The sequence below is a fragment of the Centruroides sculpturatus genome, unplaced genomic scaffold, assembly GCF_000671375.1.
Source record: "Centruroides sculpturatus isolate CEXI.00-Female unplaced genomic scaffold, Cexi_2.0 scaffold89, whole genome shotgun sequence".
Classification (NCBI taxonomy): Eukaryota; Metazoa; Arthropoda; class Arachnida; order Scorpiones; family Buthidae; genus Centruroides; species Centruroides sculpturatus.
In genome coordinates, this window is record NW_019384460.1 from 1,096,915 (window position 1) to 1,117,101 (window position 20,187).

At 28.4% G+C, this 20,187-nt stretch overlaps 1 protein-coding gene across 1 annotated transcript in view; it reads right to left on the bottom strand.

The window, feature by feature from the left end:
• LOC111620848 (tectonic-2-like) overlaps nucleotides 1–20,187 on the bottom strand; it is a 93,807-nt gene that overhangs the window by 72,919 nt on the left and 701 nt on the right. Inside the window, exons 2-7 of the mRNA XM_023362846.1 lie at nucleotides 19,803–19,870; nucleotides 16,534–16,642; nucleotides 15,546–15,598; nucleotides 11,840–12,020; nucleotides 10,323–10,423; nucleotides 6,804–7,872 (exon numbers count right to left, since the gene is read on the bottom strand). Coding sequence (XP_023218614.1) covers nucleotides 6,804–7,872; nucleotides 10,323–10,423; nucleotides 11,840–12,020; nucleotides 15,546–15,598; nucleotides 16,534–16,642; nucleotides 19,803–19,870 — 1,581 coding nt within the window. The remainder of the gene's footprint in view (nucleotides 1–6,803; nucleotides 7,873–10,322; nucleotides 10,424–11,839; nucleotides 12,021–15,545; nucleotides 15,599–16,533; nucleotides 16,643–19,802; nucleotides 19,871–20,187) is intronic.

The window sequence follows — 20,187 nt, forward strand, 5'->3', positions numbered from 1 at the left end:
CTCCCTATCAATGGCTCTGAGAAAAAAGGGAAACAGCAGATACATATTATCTGAAAATCAAGAAAAATTGCTTTTTTCAAGCCAAAATAAAGCCTGTTATTGTGTTGTCTGAAATTTTAGTCTGTTGATAAATAATTGCTTGTTGTATTCTAATAAGAACAATTATTTATTGTGCATCACTCATGTCAGCATTGTAATCATCACAATGCTGAGCTGCAATTTTTAATCATATTTTTAATTTATTTACCTTAAAATATATGCTCTCTACCTCAAATTAGTAGTGGCTTGTCTCTGTACATCAAACTTTTCCGTTAACAATAGAGTTATACCAGTCATCTATCTAACACCTTTCAGGGAAAAATTTTTGAATTGAAATAGCATGACTTCTGGTATGCATCAGAAGTTTGTATATAGTTAAATGGGCCTCCTATCCCTAAGGTTTCTGTATCTGATCTTGTCTTTCATCTACTTAACTTCATTCTCGAGATTAAGAAAAGATGGATGGATCTAAAGTTAGCCTATAAAACAGATGATAAATTATTTAGAGTTTCAAATGTTCTCCCTTGAGTAAATAAATGTGTCTAAGCGTTTCTTGCATGCATAACTGCAGTAGTAATTTTAACTTGTATAGAGTGTCCCAAAATTAATGCAAGATTTCAACTGCATACAATTTTTGTTCCATTGGATCGGCAGCAGCTTACGAAGTCACGTCTTGTAGTAAACACATTGCAATTAGTCAATATGGAATGACAGATTCACTACTGAGGAACATGTAACTATTGTTAAAACGTATAACTATTATAAGTATGAGGAAGTTTTGCTGAGACTGTATGCAGATTTCATGGCATTTTTGGTCAGAGAAACATGCCAAATGAATTAACTGTGCAAAGACTAGTTCAAAATTTGAACAAACAGATTCAATTACGGATAACGAAAGAACCAGCTGTCCTTGTGCCACAGCTGGTCGGCCAAAAATTACTACTCTAGATCTCAATGATTGTCATAGATGTTTAATAACATATTACTCCTTAGATATTCATGCATCTGTTGATTCAAAAATATCATTTATGGTTTAGTATCATACAGAACTTCCTAATAAATCAAAAACGGACAAAAACGTTTGTTTAACAAGTAGTTAAATCTAATTTCTTGCTGGTTTGTTGGTAATTACATATTTTGTTTTGTTTTTTACCAGTAATTTCATGGAGATCGTATTAAATTAAAAATGCTTCAAAATTACATTCAAAAATGATCATCAGTTTAAAAACGAAAATTTCTCATTTCTTAAATTCGTTATTTAAAAAATAATTAGATTAATAATTTATTCCAATTATGATTACGTATTATTTAGCATATGGCTACACATCTAGTTAGTAGACAGGATAGAAAGCAAAAAGTATGATTATGTAATAAACAAAGATAAAACATATAAGAAAAATAATAAATTTTTCATTAAAAATTTGACAAGAATGAAAAATCATGTAGCCATGTTAAATATTTTGTAAAAAAATACTTTTAAATAATTTATTAATTTAATTTAAATATACAGAGTAGCCTAAAAGTCAATTCACCAAGATACATTTTAAGAGACAGTTAAAACTAGTTTAGAATATCTGTGATAAATGAAGTAATTCAGTCACTTCACTATCTTGATTAACCGACTTTTGGATTGTTCTGCTTATTAAAAACATAATTACAATTATTATTCTTAATAAAAGTATAAAGTCATATTTATATATTTTAATCATATTCTCATATATGTCAAATTACATCAAATGAAATTAGATTTTATTTATTTTGTATAATCTTTCTACTTATTATTAAAATTCTAGAACTTCCTTTCAGATTTTAATAAATATACCAGTACAAATATTCATTTTTATAAAAATAATAAGTTTATTTTATAAGTAAAAATATTTTTTATTTTATGTTTTGGTATCTTATAAGATTATAAAAGGATTTCCTTATTTGTAACTCTCAATAATATAACATGCAGTTGTGACTTACATTGGGAATTATGTCAATAATATACCATGCACATGAGTGAATTCCCAATGTGTTAATTCTCATGCACATACACCAGGAGCACAACCCTTTATCTAAAATCCACAAGGCTAAATTATCCATAGAAATATATTTAAAATTGATCTCTATGTAAGAGCATCAAAGAATAATTATCTGTAGAAATGTATTAAAAATTAGAGAAAAAAAGCATTTCACAAATGCATCTCACCTTCAATTTTGAGTGTAAACTAAAGGAACGTGTAAGAAGAAACATAATTCATGAATGCATAATTAACTCAAAATTAATGTAATTATTAACTTTAATACAAAATGGCTGCTTAACCACCTACCTTTAACTTTTGACATTCAACACCATTCTTGCACTTTCAGTGCTTTAATTAATAACAACAAACATTTAGGTGTATTTCATAAGTCTGTGTCAGGTTTCACATACTAGCTTCAATTTGATAACATTCCATATTGGAATGTTACTTGTTTGTTAACTTTATCAAATTGAAATGTGGGAAATCTGACACAGACTTATGAAATACACTGATAATTAATTAATAACAACAGACATTTTAAGTGTTGGAAGTGCAAGATTGGTGTTGAAAATCAATGGTTAATCATAGTTCCAGTTATTTAATCATCACTTCATCTTTAATCTAAATTATGTAGTTTCTATTAAATTAAATTAATTATATTCTGGTCCAATATTTAATCTAGCTTTATTGTTTAATCAACACAACTATAAATCCTAAACGTTATACAAATAAAAAAAATTCCAAATAGAGTACTTTGAGTTTTTCCAAAAATTTTCTCTCTGTATATGTATCATCAATTCCAGAATTTTTAATAGACAACTAATGAATAGTAATCTAATAAGAATGACAAATGGCTAAATTTTCAATATCTAATATTAAAGAGAGGGAGAACTTTTCAATATAAGACACAAAATATAAGTACCAGTAAATTAAATTAATTATGAATGAAATTCATTGATATTTATTACAATACATGCAATATAGAACCACATATATAGCAGACTACCATACAATGTGGGGAATACACATTATAGGAAATCGCATTATATGAGACGTGCATTATCGGACAATTTTATGCAAGTTTAAACTTGTTGCATTATACAAATTCATATTACAGGGGAGTTCACTAAGACTCTCTACTTACTGTGTACTGTAAATTCATATTACAGGAGAGTTCACAAATTCATATTACAGGAGAGTTCACAAATTCATATTACAGGAGAGTTCAGTAAGAGTCCACATTCAATTTTTAAAAATGTATCAGAAAAAAATGTGCCAAATATAAACACAGACTGCAAATTTACTTATAATAGTAATTATCTATTTTTTTTCTGATATTATATACCCATGGTGCACAAACTTTTTTCTACTGCAACCCCTTTTGTAGAGAGAAAATTTTTGGCGACCCCTAGAGATAAATGTTCACAAATACGATGTATATTTCGCACATTTCTTTCGTTTCATTGAATAAAAACATCATCATATCTGACTCATATTAATTTTATTTATAATTTTAAGAAAATACTTTTTGTATAACATAAAAATCAGTAAATTTCCCTTTAATGAGATGTATGTGGCTGCAAGTTTCTAATTATCTCATCGATGTTTGGATGTATGTTGCTAATTGCAATTCGCATATCATCTTCAAGGTTTAAACGCGAGCGGTATTTAGTTTTTATTGAAACTAGTTTGCTAAATCCAGTTTCACATAAATACGTTGATGCAAATTGTATTAAAACCCTGATGGCATTCTTGCATAAAACGGGATATTGTTTTTCCACGGATAGCCAAAATTTTTGGCAAGGCTGAGTCTTAAATTGATTTCGAAGAGTATAATCACTAATTAAATCTATCAATTGCTCTTTCTCACTAATTTGAAGAGTTGAACTGCATATGTAGTAGGAAAATGGATCACGAATCCAACCAAGATCGTTTTCAGGAAAATCCTTGAATCTTCTGCATGAAATTGCAATTAAACAGTGAGTGACGGCGCTTCACTCTTTATATATACACTGTATGGTATGCAGCATGCAGGCATAATGCATTTCATAAATATTTGGCGACCCCCAAAAAACTTCTGGCGACCCCCACAGGGGTCGCGACCCCTAGTTTGCGCACCACTGTTATATACTATAATTGTAAAATTTCTGCTACATAATCCTGACCATTCACACCAACAAACTGTTTTAATATATAATTTAAAATATATTATTAAAAAAAAAAATTTATTATAAAGCCTAAAGGACAAATTACAACTTTTTTGATTAATATTTAAGTACTGTACATTGCTACCTTGTTATAATGCAGATTTTAAACAAAAATCTACCCTGCATTTAAAACAAAACTAATCGCTTAAAAGTTTTCTCAAATTTATTAATTCTCTAATCAGCTAATTATTCCCTCTAATTTTCTTAGTATTTTATTATTAAATTCATTGTTTATACATTTTTGAATAACAAGGAAAGAAATCTGATTGAAATAATGTGACTAGCAAAGAAGAAACTTAAATGTATGGAATGAGTTCAATATGTGGGACACATTTCCATTTGGAACACCATAAATACTAACAGATTAGAAATAGAGTAATTAATTTATAATTAAAATGCTTAATACTGACATATACAAACAATATTCGCTAAAAATTAATTCATTTTTATAAGCAACATACTGTGACAAGTCAGTATAAAAAAAAAGAATGTAGCGGTATGTGTATTTTTCTCAACATTATTTTAAATGAAACGAGTAGAAAGTATAAACTGTGTATATTACAATTTACACTTTCAAAATAGCATCAAAAAATGAATATATTTAAATAATATATTAATTTATTTATATCATTTTGAAAAATCATTTACAATGACTGAATGTATATAATCTATATTAAATTATTTACTATAACAGGTGATCAAACCAAATATTTACTTACAAGTAGCAGACCTGGTGATGCCATGCCTATTACAACCTATCCAGGTTGTAATAGGCAATACCAGCATTAAGTATGTAGTAATTATTCTAGAAAATAAGTTAAAAATCTAATTAAATTAATTTTATTGAATCATTAAACATTTCATTATGTATTATTATGTTACATATTTCAATATACAAAGTTTAAGTAAAACTATCTAGTATCAATTTAATGTGGATTGGCATAAAAATGAAAGATGTGAGATGAGGCATATGTACAGTAAAACCGGTCCAAAACATTACCCGAATAAAATGAAAATTTTCCTAACAGAAACAATTCTTCCTGATAAAGCAATTTTCTATATTAAATTTTACTACAAGAACAAGCTAGAAACCTGTCCAACATAGAAAAGGAAGAGGTTTTTACGTAGTAAGAATATAACATAACCTGGTTAAAGCAGAAAATTAATATTCCACTTATGTGTGTGCTATCAAGATTGAAGACAAATAACTAAAATTGCTTTTAAGTAGAATAGTCACTAAAGAGTGTGACAAATTATATTCTGAGAACAATTTTGAACCTTGTCAGAGTGACAAGACATACAGACTTAAGGTCCTTGTAGTATTATTCTTTAATAAACCAAGGCAGAATCAAATACTTGCTAATAACTAACTAGTACTGATATTTTAAAACAAGTTGATTAACATGTTCTAAATCTTCCCAAAGTTGTTTATACACTAGTAAATAACATCAACAAAATATACCATATATATTGTAAAGTCTTTGTAAATCCGCACTTAAAATGTAAATTTTAATATTGGCGGTAGACTATCACACAGCTTTAGCCAATGATTTCACTTTATTCTATTACTATAGATGCATTTCGGTCCTTTTCTAAAAAAGGTCCCTCTTCAGTACTATAAAATACAAAAGTTTACATAAACTTTTTTTGCAAGTAAATATTTAACATAACAATAAATNACGAATGGGCCTTTAATATTCAAATAAACATTCGATATGAATAAACTTATGAATTATTTGTTCAAATAAACATTCATATCGAATGTTTATTTGAATATTAAAGGCCCATTCGTTATAGCCTGAAGGAGAGCCCAGGAGGGGCGACGAAAACATTCGGAATTCTAAAAATAGAAGCTGTCATAACATATTTATATTAAATTATATTTGCTGGTATATTTTGAAGGTTTTCTTGGTGTTATTTATTTGATTAATATGTTCATAATTATACAGACTAAAGTAAATAATTAATTAGAGTATTAAAATTCCCTGAGCAGCATGATCACACAATAACTTGGTCTCTGTATGACATGATTAGAGTTTCCAATAGCAGACCAGGACACTAGTTTTTGGTACTCAAAGTAATCAGTGTTGGACTGGCACAAATTTCAGCCCAGGATATATACCAAATAGGTCCATGTGTAAATTTCTGGCCAGATGACACAGCAATTAAGGCATCAGATTAGACCTTAGATTGAATCAGTGTAGTGCCAAGCATTAGTCCAATATGGATCCTATTGTGGCAGTCTTTGACCCAAGTTGAGATCAGTTATTTTCAAATTAAAAGTTACAAAATTTGCATTATGTTGGTCTGTGTGGACCATTCTACATCGGCCCATGTCTGAATCAGCACCAATTATTTTGAAATTTATAGTAATAGATTATGTTTCCTATGAGCTGGACATCTGTTCGTATCCAACTCTAAATAAATAAATCAGTAATGTTTGACTGACTAGTCACTACTCATGAACATAGCCAGGTCTACTTCTTTCAAATAAACTTTGATCACCTGTAATTTAACAAAAAAAAAGAAAAAAGCATATTTAACTTACTTGGGTTCCAAAGCTTCAAATAATCTCCAATTTGAATTGAATAATTATCATTTTCATTTATAATTGCAGACAATACAGGATAGTCCATTTCATAACCAGGATTCCCTGATCTGAATTCTAAATAGTTTTCATTTGTTTTATTCTCTTCTATTCTGGACATAATTAAATTATTCACTTTATATTGGAATTTTACAGAGATTTTCTGTGTTAAAACTGAAACAGCTAACTTATTTTCACAACTGTTTTCTTTGAGATAAATGTCACCAATTACAATAGTGATATTCATCATTAATATTCTTCCGCCACTCCAAAAGAATATGTAGTTTACCTCATGTACAATATTCCAACAAATTCCATTTGAATACATAGGAGGGAAATATGAATCCAATTCTTTATATTGAAAACTATCATTGAATGGCGAATACTTCTTAAGTACATAAATAATGTTTGGTTTTAATGTTTCATTTGATCCAGGAACTTGTAAAATTTCATATCCATCCTTTATGTAATACTTTGCATCAAGCATTGTACTTGCCATTTGATTTCCTTCACATAAATGTTTTACTTTCAAAGCGCAAAATGATTGATAATTTTGAAGGAAACGCACAGGAAACTGAAAACTACAGTGTCCAGTATATAAGGAAACCGGTATGTACCATTCAGTAAATCTCTGAATTTCATGGATGCTGCTTATTACTCGCAATGTATCTCTATATTTGTATGAAGCAACCGATGTACTTAAATTCTGGGAAATCTGATGCAGATGTTTTACAGATGATTTTTTTGCATATTTTGACTTAATTTCTTCAGTTTTAAACTGTTTGTTCTGTAAAATTTTAGCTTTTGATAAAATTTTTGATATTGCAGAATGATCATTTGCTTTAGATATGTCATGATAATAATATCCAAGAAAGGGAGTATTTTCAGCAAAAATACATAAAAATTGACGAAACTCAAAACTTTTATCTTCAGTACTTTTACAATTCCAATTACCAAATACTTCAACTTTATTTCCACCATACGAACTCTTGATGCACTCGACATCTTTGTGTATGGAGGACGGACATTCCTAAAAAAGAAAAAAAAAATTTGTTTATAACCTTTTTGTAGTCAGACAATGTAATTAAAATTCCAAAAATAAAGTATAATAATAAAATATTATAAATAATTTTAATTTCAATTTTTACAACTAATTTTGCAATTCTTCTTTCTCTACAAGTGACAGCAGATAGCTTATGTATTGCAGTCTACTACACTTTTATTATTCTCTTGTATAGTTTTCTTTTTTGAAAATGATGCAAGAAAAATGTGAAGAAATGATTTAAAAAAAGAAATCTGTGCTTTGATGGAAGATGTAGAAAAATTACTACAAGAAGAAAATGTTAGATGAATAGAAAATTGTTTATGAAAACAGTAAAGAATGTAAGAGTCTGACTTAACATACCATCAATATCCATTAAAAATATGCACAGCCTCCTGTCAGGTGCTAGAGAAGGTACGTAACTAAATGAAAAGATTGTTAGTTTATTTATATAAACTAATATTCTCTGTAAAATCTGATCTAGTGGACAGATAAATTAAGTTAGTAGAGGTCCACTTAATGGGATTGCATTTGGCACTGACATTCATGAAAAGGATGAGAAAATTGTATTGGCGGACCATACAGGACAGGCTCCTCTCAAGTTGTGAGACAAGTGAGATGTGCATTTTGTCACAACAAATTAAAGTAGAACTGGTCCTAGCAGATAAGATTATGAACAAATTATCTAAGAATGATTCCAATAATAGAAGGAACCATAAACTAGGAATCTTCTCAAGTGAAAACATTGATACTTTTACTTGTTTTCCTACATGCAACAACTTTATTATGTGATTTTTGCAATTCTTCCTGGGTGTAAGAATGAAACAAACACATATTGAAAACATATTTAGCAGTTTTATTAATACTTATTCCATAAATATAGAAAAAATAAAATAATTTATATAATTTTTTTCTCAAAGTTTTAATGTTAATGTTTTTCAAAATACAAAAAAATATATACATTTATATAGATTTTAACAACGTATATAAATGGATTTCCTGCTCTGAATAACTCTTTTAAGTGTAAAAAAAAAAAAATAAGTAACAATAACATAATCAGTCTCAAGTCATTTAGAGTTTATTCAATTAATTAATATGCTTTATTAATATTAATTAATTAATTGGCTTTATTAATACAGCAAAAGAATAGAAGTTTATTGTATGTAATAACTGAAACAATTTTGAATTTACAAATGGTGGATTTTAATTTAAACAAAATAATGGACTACAGTTGTGATTTATGCAAGAGTTGTGCTGCTGAGAATATGTATAAAGACAGACTCATGCAAATTAGAACTATTTAAAATTCAAGGAATGTATTCAGAAATATTAACACTGTTTATCAGCATTAATATTTTACTTGAAATATTACTACAAGTACTTTTGACAAATTACAGATTATCTTCTTCAGTTATAGAATAATGGAATCTTAATGGAACCTTACAAATTTAAAATATACATTAACGTGTTCTAAACAACGAATATGTCGCATGTTGAATATTCAAGAAGTTAGTGCAATAACTTTTGTTCAAGCTAATTCTAAATTATACATTTTTTGCACCCCTTTTTATTTCTATTTTATTTAATATTATTACTAATACTTTTTCAATGTATTGACGTAATTTCATATTAAAAAAATGCAGATAACTAATAAATATTAACTACAATATTCAGATCTTAATTTGGTATAAAATTTGTAATCAATTTACTTTTTTGGGGAGTGCAGGGCATCGTATGCAGAGGGATCGAGTCAAATAGTTATTTATGATAAATATATTTGGTGATGCCAATAAAAAGTTTCAAATGTCTAATAAATAAGTGTTCAAAATTTCGTTGTTTCTTATGATGTAGCAGGGCAATAGCCAATAACAAATGCAGCTCAAAGCATCACCAAGTCTACTCCTTGCAAGTAAAATTTCCATTTGATCATTTGGTATATGATTTATTTCAAAATTGCTTAAAATTAAATCTTATAATCGTAACTACATTAAGGTTAATATTCCAAAATAGTGAAAAAATAATAAATGTTTTGAGAGCAGAAAAGCATAAGAAAAAGGTTCAAGTGCTTTCAAATTAACTTTATATCCATTATCAGGAACCAAAAAATTCAGTCAAACAATTAAACAGATTCAGATTTATTGCCATAATTAAATAATAATAAAATTCGTCATAAATGATTGTACAGATTAAAAATTTGAAGAAAACTATACAAAATTTAAATTAAAAAAAATACAGTAAAACTCCAATTATCTGAGCCCTGATTAAATGAGGTTCCAATTATCCAAATGAAACTTACAAATGAATACATTAACTTTCTTACTGAATCTTTTCAGTTCTTTAAATGAGATGTATATTCCCACTTAGAATTCTTTAGATCCTAAATAATTATCAAGTTTGACATTTACATTATCTCTCTAAAATATGTAAATTGCACTTACCTGATCACAGCAACATAAAATATCACAATGATTTTCAGTTATATCACAAGGACAAGGCGATACTTCTAAGAAGTGTGGTTGTTTATATTGCCTTTCATTATCTGTAAGACATCAAAATATATCTATTTTCTCAATCGTACTTTTAATATAATATTAAACATCTTATATTTATCAAGTTATCTTATAAAAATAGAAAAAAGTTATGATGTATAATTAATTCTCCTTATTACAGTTTAAAGAATTACTCTCAGCATTATTAGACTCATTTTCCTGATTTAGTCACATTTCATGGTAGATGCCCTTCATGTTTTTAATTCTTTTTCTTTTAATCAAGATTCAACCAGAATTACAAGACTATACACAGTTAGATAACACAACTCAGTAATTCTGTATCATCTCTGATAGTAACATATTGTAGGTTCTACACTGCTTAATTTTGGTGATCTGACAAGAATCAATAAATTCAGCAAAGGTTACCACATACAACAGTTATCATTAAATACAGAATACTTTCTAATATTGAGAATAAAACAGATTTATTTTATTCAAAATTTCTCAGAATCATGAAAATCTGATTAAGCTTATAAAGGCTTGGTAATTTATTATCTTTTAATGGGTCCACTCAGAAGTGTCCCTAAGAAGACAAATTTTCAAAGGAGCAGCAAATTTTCGCTGTTCCTTCTTGGGAGCCTGACTAAGTCTTCTTCTGACCAAAAAAGTTAAAAAATCAATATCCTCTTCGGTATTGAATGCCACACTTTTGACTTGGAAATGTTTGTAAGTAAATGGTTATATCTCAATAAATATCAAAACATATTATCTAATACATAAAGAAGAAAGTTTGTCTGTTTATCTTTCAAATTTGTAAACATTTGACGACAATACAAGCAAATACAACCAAACTTTCTAAAAATCATTCTCTACAACAACTACTTTTCAAACTCCAAAATATTGAATCTGTCTACAATACAACAAACTGTATATCTGATCAACAAAATTGTAGCATTTTGTACTATTAGAGCATGAAACATCATCCTGTGTACAAGACAAGTGTCTACAGCCTTTCAAGGGTTATTTTACATTATTAACAACAAAATTTTATCTATTTACAGAATCATCATTACATTCTCTGAACAATATCAGGTACCTTGACTAGTTAGTGCTTATATCATTTAGAACCAGATTTTAACTCTTTTAATGCAAAATCAGCCAAAATCAGTTTAATCCATTCAAGACAAAATCAGTGTAAACACAACTTTGAGTTAACGAGGTTTCATTTATTACTAAACTTCTCAAGCTAATTCTAAATTCTAATTCCTTATTAATGAAATAAATAGTAAAAAAATTAGCTTAAAAAATTCCCTCAATTTTTGAATGTTTATTTAATTTACAACTTACACTTTTAAAACATGTAAACAACTAAAAACTACATACAATACAGTTTTCAGATGTCACTTATTTGTACACATTTAACATTTAAAATTAGTAAATAAGTAAAAATTAAAAAATGAAAATACCTGTCAAATTATCCACGTTAAACTTATAAAAGTGCATTGGCAAAACAATTAATGTCAGTATTGCCATTTCTTGGTTTTTGTTCTCTGCAGGAAGACAGCAAGTAACAACTACGTAATCAATTGTCAAACTCATAGTTTTGTTAAGATTTTGAACATTTACAATTGCATAAGAACTCTTCTCCTAAAATATAGGATTTTTATAGTTATTGAAATAGTCTATCTATCAGGCAATCAAATTAAAAATTTACTTGTGAGTAATAGAGTTGACAGTGTTTGTTAATATCTTTCTATCCATCACAGAAAACACTCACCATAAATCTTAAACAATTATTTATTTGAATAATAAAATTTGAAACTCTAAATGTAAATGGGTAGAGTCTAACCAATTCATCATGAACTACCAATTCCTGGCATTGTCATATCTACTTCTATCAAGTAAACTTTTAATTTGATCATCTTGTATATTGTTTATAAAATACTTTTTCTACATTTAAATCAAAAGTTTATATCATAATATTTAAATACATATAAAATCTTTTGTAGCATCCAAAACAAACTAATTAATTAACTTTTTACTTAATAAAGTATGAACTCATCATTTTAAAAATAGGTCTTGAACAGTGCCGTAACTAGCCATTCCTGTGCCCTGTGCAAGAATTTGCATTTAGGTCCTTTAATTAATTAGGTTTGGGAAAATAAAACAAATACATGCATTTGGGCCCCCCTTCCGAGTGGGCCCTGTGTGGGTGCACCTGTTTCACCCGCCTAGTTATGGCACTGGTCTTGAATTTCTCTCATTTGAAATTTTATAAAGAAACTAAATATACTAGACTTATTTTCAGTCTGTAGTTACATGACAGTCATTTAAAGCTAATCATTGACCTGAATATAATTCATAATAAAGAACTATATAATAAAGATTCGATACAAATTGTTCACACCCTAAAAAGTTATAGGTTTGACAATTATGTCAAAACAAAGTCATCGATTATAAAAACCTGATCAAAATTTTTATATTTGTTGCCTTTTTTAAATTTTTGAGCTGCAATTTAAAAAAATTGTAAACCTATAAATTCCCACTGTCATTCACCTGTCTGTCATCCTTCCTTAATCTTGAGAACAGAGTTAGATAGATGAAAGTCGAGACCAGATATGGAAAGATTAGGGACAGGAGACCCTGATTAACTATATACGAACTTCCAATACAAACCAGAAGTCATGTTACTTCAATTGAAAAATATTCCCCTGAAAGAAGTTAGTTTGATGACCAGCACAACTCTATTGCTATCGGGGAAAGTGTGATGTACTAATTTGAGATAGAGAGTATATACAATCTCTCTACACACCGGTGTTTAAATAAAATAAAATAAAATACTCCTCAAACCTTTAACCGGAGTGCTTCTATTTTTAGAATTGCGAATGTTTTTGTCGCCCCTCCTGGGCTCTTCTTCAGGCTATAACGAATGGGCCTTTAATATTCAAATAAACATTCGATATGAATAAACTTATGAATTATTTGTTCAAATAAACATTCATATCGAATGTTTATTTGAATATTAAAGGCCCATTCGTTATAGCCTGAAGGAGAGCCCAGGAGGGGCGACGAAAACATTCGGAATTCTAAAAATAGAAGCACTCCAATTAAAGGTTTGAGGAGTATTTTATTTTATTGTAGAGAGTATATATTTTAAATTAAAAAATATGCTCTCTACCTTTTGTCTTACTATATCACAGAGGTGACCAAGACTATCAATATAGGACTCCTTCTTCAGTGTTAGTTCAATGATAACTTGTGCCTGAGACAAACCAATTTTTGTTTTTTTTTTTCTTTTGAACATTTTGATCACTTATTGACTGTCTCACTTTTATCACCTGAGGCAGTTGCCTCATTACCTCAGTCATGAAGCTGGCCCTGTCCATGTGATTGGTCTACTGTCAAGAACAAACACATAATACATAATGTCTTTCACATCATAAAATGCTACAATGACCATACTTAAGAAGGTAATGCAAAATGGGCTGAAAGAATTTTAATAAATAGTACAAACATTGGAAAAAGCATGTAACTTCACACTTAATTTTAAGGTGATCTTCTGTGAATGCTTATACTATTAGTACTTGTAATAAAAGTTATATTAAAGATTTGTTTAATTTTGACCCTATTAAATTTAATACAAGATGGCAACATAATTGTCTAACTTTAGTGCAAGTTATTTTATATCGATATATTTAATTAGCCAAGTTATGTCTGTACAAATATCCAGCATTATCATTTGATTATTTTGATTCTAATTATATATTTAAAAAAAAAACTTTAATTCAAAGAAATTATTGATTAAATTTTAAATTAAATAAAAATTTATTTAAAAATTTAACTCATTCTTAATTTGCTTCCTTTTATTCAAAGTTACTATATTTAAAGTTGTTGCTAAATACAGACATTTTAAATAAATGAAAAAAATTAATTTGATTAAAATATAAATTTTTATTGAAAACTTTAAAATCAAAATATCAATATTGTTTAAATTTGTCCCATAGAAATGTTATTTATGAATAAATCAGGGTTTTGCAAATTCAAAGAGATCAAGACAAGCTACCATGTTTCCCCGAAAATAAGACAGTGTCTTATATTAATTTTTGCTCTGAAAGATGCGCTAGGTCTTATTTTCAGGAAATGTCTTATTTTTTCCATGAAGAAGAATTCACATTTATTATTGAACAAAAAAATTTCCAAGTCGAACTTAGACAAGAGTGACATATATCCGGTCATGTCAAACTGAACTTACGAAGTTCCCATGCTGGAGTGGACTTCCCACTCTCACTTCAACTTAACTTTTTTATAGTGTTGACATCGGGCTCGATGACCAATTAGTTCTTACTGAACCATAGCACTATGCAAATGTCATGTAGCGTGATTCCCAGCCGACCAATTAGCCATCACCAGCCATAATGTTATGCAGATCTGTGATTCCCAAGCCATAGTTTTACGCAAATTACGCAAAAAATACAGTAGTTTTATGCAAATACGCATAAATAATATTTTAAAATATACCCAATATGACATTTGTAGATTTGAATAATTTTTAAATCAAGCATATTTAGCTTGTTACTGAAGTTCTAAAATCTAATTTCTTTTTTTTTTTGTATTAATTTGGAACTGATGGTAATTCAATTAGCAAAAGTGTTTATTCAGTGTAAATTGTATTTTGACTGATAGATATTTTGTTTTCTGAATTTAAGAATTCAACTTGAAAATAAACAGTATAAAAACATAAAGGAAATGGCATATTGGTCTAGCAATGTATTCCAACAACAAATTAAAAATTTAAAAGGCAATACTTTCAAACTAATAGATCAATACAGACATTATTCACCTCTATTAACAAGAAAATATACTTGCCGGAATAAAGAAAGTTTGTCTAGCATTTCCAGTTTAGATTCTCAATTTATGTTATTCACCTATCTCAATTTAAGATCTACAAACACTTCAAACTAAATGCATCAGTAATTTTTTTATAAATCCACATTAATCATTGATTCATATAGATGAGAAAATTACCCTTTTGTTCTAATAAAATGATATAATTTAAATGTTTAACAGGACATATTTAAAAAATCATATGTTATAAATACTAAACAGTTTATAATTTAAATAATTTTGATTATTATTTTCAAGAATCACACAGTTTAACACAGTTCAACTAACCTTTTCAAGTACTGTCATTTGCCAATTATTTTGCTGCTGAGTTTTAGATAAACCTAAAAAAATTAAATGAAAACTTACATTAGTTTTAATATTTAGAACATATAACAATAAAAATACATCCTATTCTAAATTTTTGATGAGTTATACTTTAATAAATTTAAATTTCATTATTAAAGAATGAACAACAAAGCAAATATTGCCATAAATGATGGCAGAGCTTCTAGTCCAAATTTCAATATATATTATTAAATTTATGACATCAAATAGTCTAAAAATCATCATAATTTCATTAAATGAATTTCAGATTGAATTGGTTCATATAGTTGAAAGCAATTCCAAATTTTGTATATATAATTAAAAACTTTTTACATGTTCCCCAAGCTGAAAGATGTAAAAATCTTGGGGGTCATTTTTGACCAATTGCCATACTTTCCCTCTGTTATATATAACAGAACCAGGAAAGTAAAAAAATAAGCATATCTTCCATTTTCACATGACATTTCCTGTGTAGGGCAGAGGGTGCCACCGCTTGACCTTTCCCCTCTGACCTCACTTGGTCCTCGGACACCGAATAGGAGAGACGCTCTCGTTACGCCGACCTTTCGCTTTGGTTTCACCAATCTCTCGGAATCAACTCCACCAACAAACGCGCATTTGTATAGTAATTTAACTTAAAAACGTTTGTAAATATTCATAGTCACGGGAATAAAAATAAGGTATTCCTTCAGAATCAGTGTCTTCTTGATCTTGACCGACGAACAAAGGACATAAGACACGTGGTCAAGCTGAAGCTATTGCCATACGAGGTAGGATCAAACTCGGACCAATTCTATCGAAACGCTTCGACAGGTTTTAGCCGAACCGCTAAACCTGGTTATTCTTATATATTAAACATTACAGATTTTTTACCTTCAACTTTTACACAAACTCAAAATAAAATTTTATTGTTATGATAAATATGAAGAAAAATTCATATAAAATTAATCACCTTCACACTTCAATTTCTCCTTAACAGTTATCATCTTCGTGTAATTTTGAAATACGTTTATTTTGCATTGTGGATTCGAAGTCTGTAACAAAATTCCTTCTAAGAATGCCTGTTAATAGAAATGTTAATTAATAAAATTCATTTGGTATTAATATTGATTAGAAAGAAATTATCACAATCTAAAATTATTTCAATGTTATAATAAACAAATAATATTTACTGTCGATCCTTGATTTTATGGACCCCATTTTGTAATAATTATGACATAACAGATATAAAAGACAACTGGTAGTGTCAGATCATCACTTCTCGATTAGTCTGTTATATCAAGAATCAACAGAACATTCAAATGTCATTTTATATCATGTACAACAAACTTCTGATTGCCTGTGTGTGAATTATTTGTGCATTGTCAAAATATTCTGCCCAGCATTTCTGTAGACAGTAATATATGGGGAGTTGTATACAATATAAAAAGTAGACTTTTAAGCTCAGCTGACACTCCAAGACACAGTCTAAAACAACCAAACTTTACAAATTTTTTCATAGAATACACATGAAAAAGTCACACTTATAAGCTATAAACAGTTGAAAAAAATATCCTACTAGTCATAAAATACAGTATAACTACAGTACTAAAATACCTTGCAAAACCAAAAATGTTTGTTTGTTTGTTTAGTTAATACAACACTTGGGTAATCTGCCTAGGGGAAATGCCTTCTGGGAGGTCTTTTTAAGAGTAACTAGTCCCCATTCAGGCATTACAGATGTGGAGGAAACCCAGAAAATTCCACGTGGCCAGCCTGTCGGGGTGAGGTGCAAACCCAAAACCAAACTTCCGGTGTTCAGGGAACGGAACCACTTGGCCACTGGTGGGCCCACAAAACCAAATAACTTCAGTAAATAAACACATAGAAGGACTAACATTTTTGATCCTTTCCATGGATCATTTTTAGGTCAAAGGTTTTGAATCAGAATGCTTTTCAAATATTGTTGTAATCAATACATTTCAAATAATGTTGAATATTGTATTGGAATGATATTCAAAATGCATCGAATGCAACACTATTCAAAAAGCATTCCGATTCAAAACCTTTCACCCAAAGAAGATCCGCGTTAAGGATCGAAAACATTAGTACTTCTGTCCGTGGTTACTTACTGGAGTTATTTTTGATTCTGCAATGTGTTTTGATACTGTATACTCACACTCCAGTCTGAAAAACTGATGTGAGTAGAATAAAATACAGTAATTTAGAAAAAATATAATAATTATGCATAGAAATGTAAAATTTAAATTTCTACACAATATCTTTGAAAATAGAAGAAATGTATTTTAGGTTTAGTGACTAAATATACATATGAAACACGAAACTCACACTTGCATTGCATTATAATAGAGTTGAGATTTTGCAAATTAAGTTCATTTAAAACTGCTAAATAGTTTTTTTATACTTTAGAGGGCTGTTTTGGATTATCCATGTTTTCCGGTTTTCCACACCGACCAATGAACTAATATTATGGATAATCAGGAGTTCAGTGTATACACATATTATTAAATATATGATACAGAATAATCCTTTTTAAGTTATGCTATAATAAAGTATATAAATTAATTAATATAAAAATAAGAATCACTTTAAGTAATTCTTATTTTAAGTATATAACCTGAAAATTATCTCTAATTAAAATATACATTGAAAGCAGGTGTGAGTTATGCATTTGCTTTTGAGAGTAGCCATTGCTATGGAGCAATGGCTACTCTCAAAAGTGCAGAGTATAGTGGAGTGGGTGGGTTATGCAGTTTTCATTCTAGTAATTTTTTGTGGATATATGAATATTATATGATCTTATTAACACCTAAATTCAGTTTTATCCATTAATTTATTATATTTAAACTGCTTATTTCACATAGATAATATTAAAAAGTACAAAAGAATATACAATACAAACTTGCATAAAATTAAATACTTTCATTGATAGCTAGACGGCTGAGGCTAGCCATCAGCTTACTGTTCTGAGGACTGGGTTCAAAGTCCTGGTGAAAACTTCTACAATTTTCACTAGTTCAATCATCCACAAAAATTTCTGAAGTTCCCAGTGATATTTTGAGCCCATCCCTCATCATCAAACAATACCCATTATCATCTTGGATAAGCATAAAGGTATGGAAAAAGTCTTCTCGTTGCTCACAGAGTAAAGAGTTAAGATAATATTTTTATATTTATTTGTAAAAGAAATATTTCCTTACAAATTATAAATGATATCTGTGGAGTAGCCATCTTTGCCCACTATCCTAGAAAGTGCCATAAACAAAGATGGCAACTTGCAAGAGAAGACGTTTTGTGTTCTGCAGTTTGCAAAGTTGAAATCAATCATCATCAGGGGACATAGTAATCTGCAGAAGCTAAAGAATTGTGGCTACTACGGCAGAAGTAACAACAGATATGATGTAGCAAGCATAGAAAAATTTTATTATTGTTCAGATGGGTGATGTGTGACATGAGATGCATGAATTGAGAAAATGTAATAGGCAAATGTAAAACTTGGGCCATTTTCCAATGTTTTGATGTACATTACAATGTTTTTAAATACTAATTAACATAAATACAATAATTTAAAATGGTAGCATTCGTTTTGGAAGACTCTTTATATAAGAATCATAATATTCTGATGCATTATAATTGAATTAAATTAATCATAGTAGATATTCTTAATGCTAATTATTTCTATTTAATTAAAAAGATATTCTAGAAATTCCTGAAAAATTATATGGTTGAAGATGTGCATTCAAGATTAACATGAAAGTATAATTTTTTTGATGCTTTGTTATTTGACAAAAACACTAACAACATGAAAGATTTCTGTTCTTTCAGTCACATGATCTTATTTATTATGACAAATTAAGCTAAATAGCTATATTTTAAAGAAAACAAATGTTTTCTTCCATTTTAAATGGACATCATTGGCCCAGATGAAACAAAAATAAAATTGAATGCATACACAACTTTACATTTAAAATTGAAACTGTCATAAATATGTGCATATCCAGTGTGGAAATAATATAGAGGAACAATACATAAATTACAAAATATACAACATATTATTAAGGAGATTTATGAGCTTACATAAATTTCTTTAGTAAAATCTTTTATATTTTAATAATTTCTATTCATGTCCTCTGTTACTTCCACATGCTCACATTTAGAACAGTTTCAATAATAAGCTAAATGTGTGCTAAATTTATAGAGTTATCATAGATTTTAACTTACATCAATACTTCCTAGAGGAGGAATTTTTACTGTCAATATTTCAGCCCAGAATTGAAAATTTGTATTATCTGAAGAAAAAAGATATATGTATTTATTAATAAAATAATACAGTACCATTGAAATAATTTTAATTTATACAATTCACTAATCTAAGATGTAATTATTTATAAGATTCAAAATAAAACAACATTGATTTAACATTATTTTTGTTATTATTTAGTTCTATTTTCAGCTTACGTAACAATGTTCAGGTTATATACGCTCGCTTAGGACATTCATTTAAAATATCCTTTATAGCTGTAAATTAAAAAAAAACTAATTACTATTATTATTATTATCATTAGTAAGGAGCAACACTTATCACTGTGATTACAGTGATGCGTAA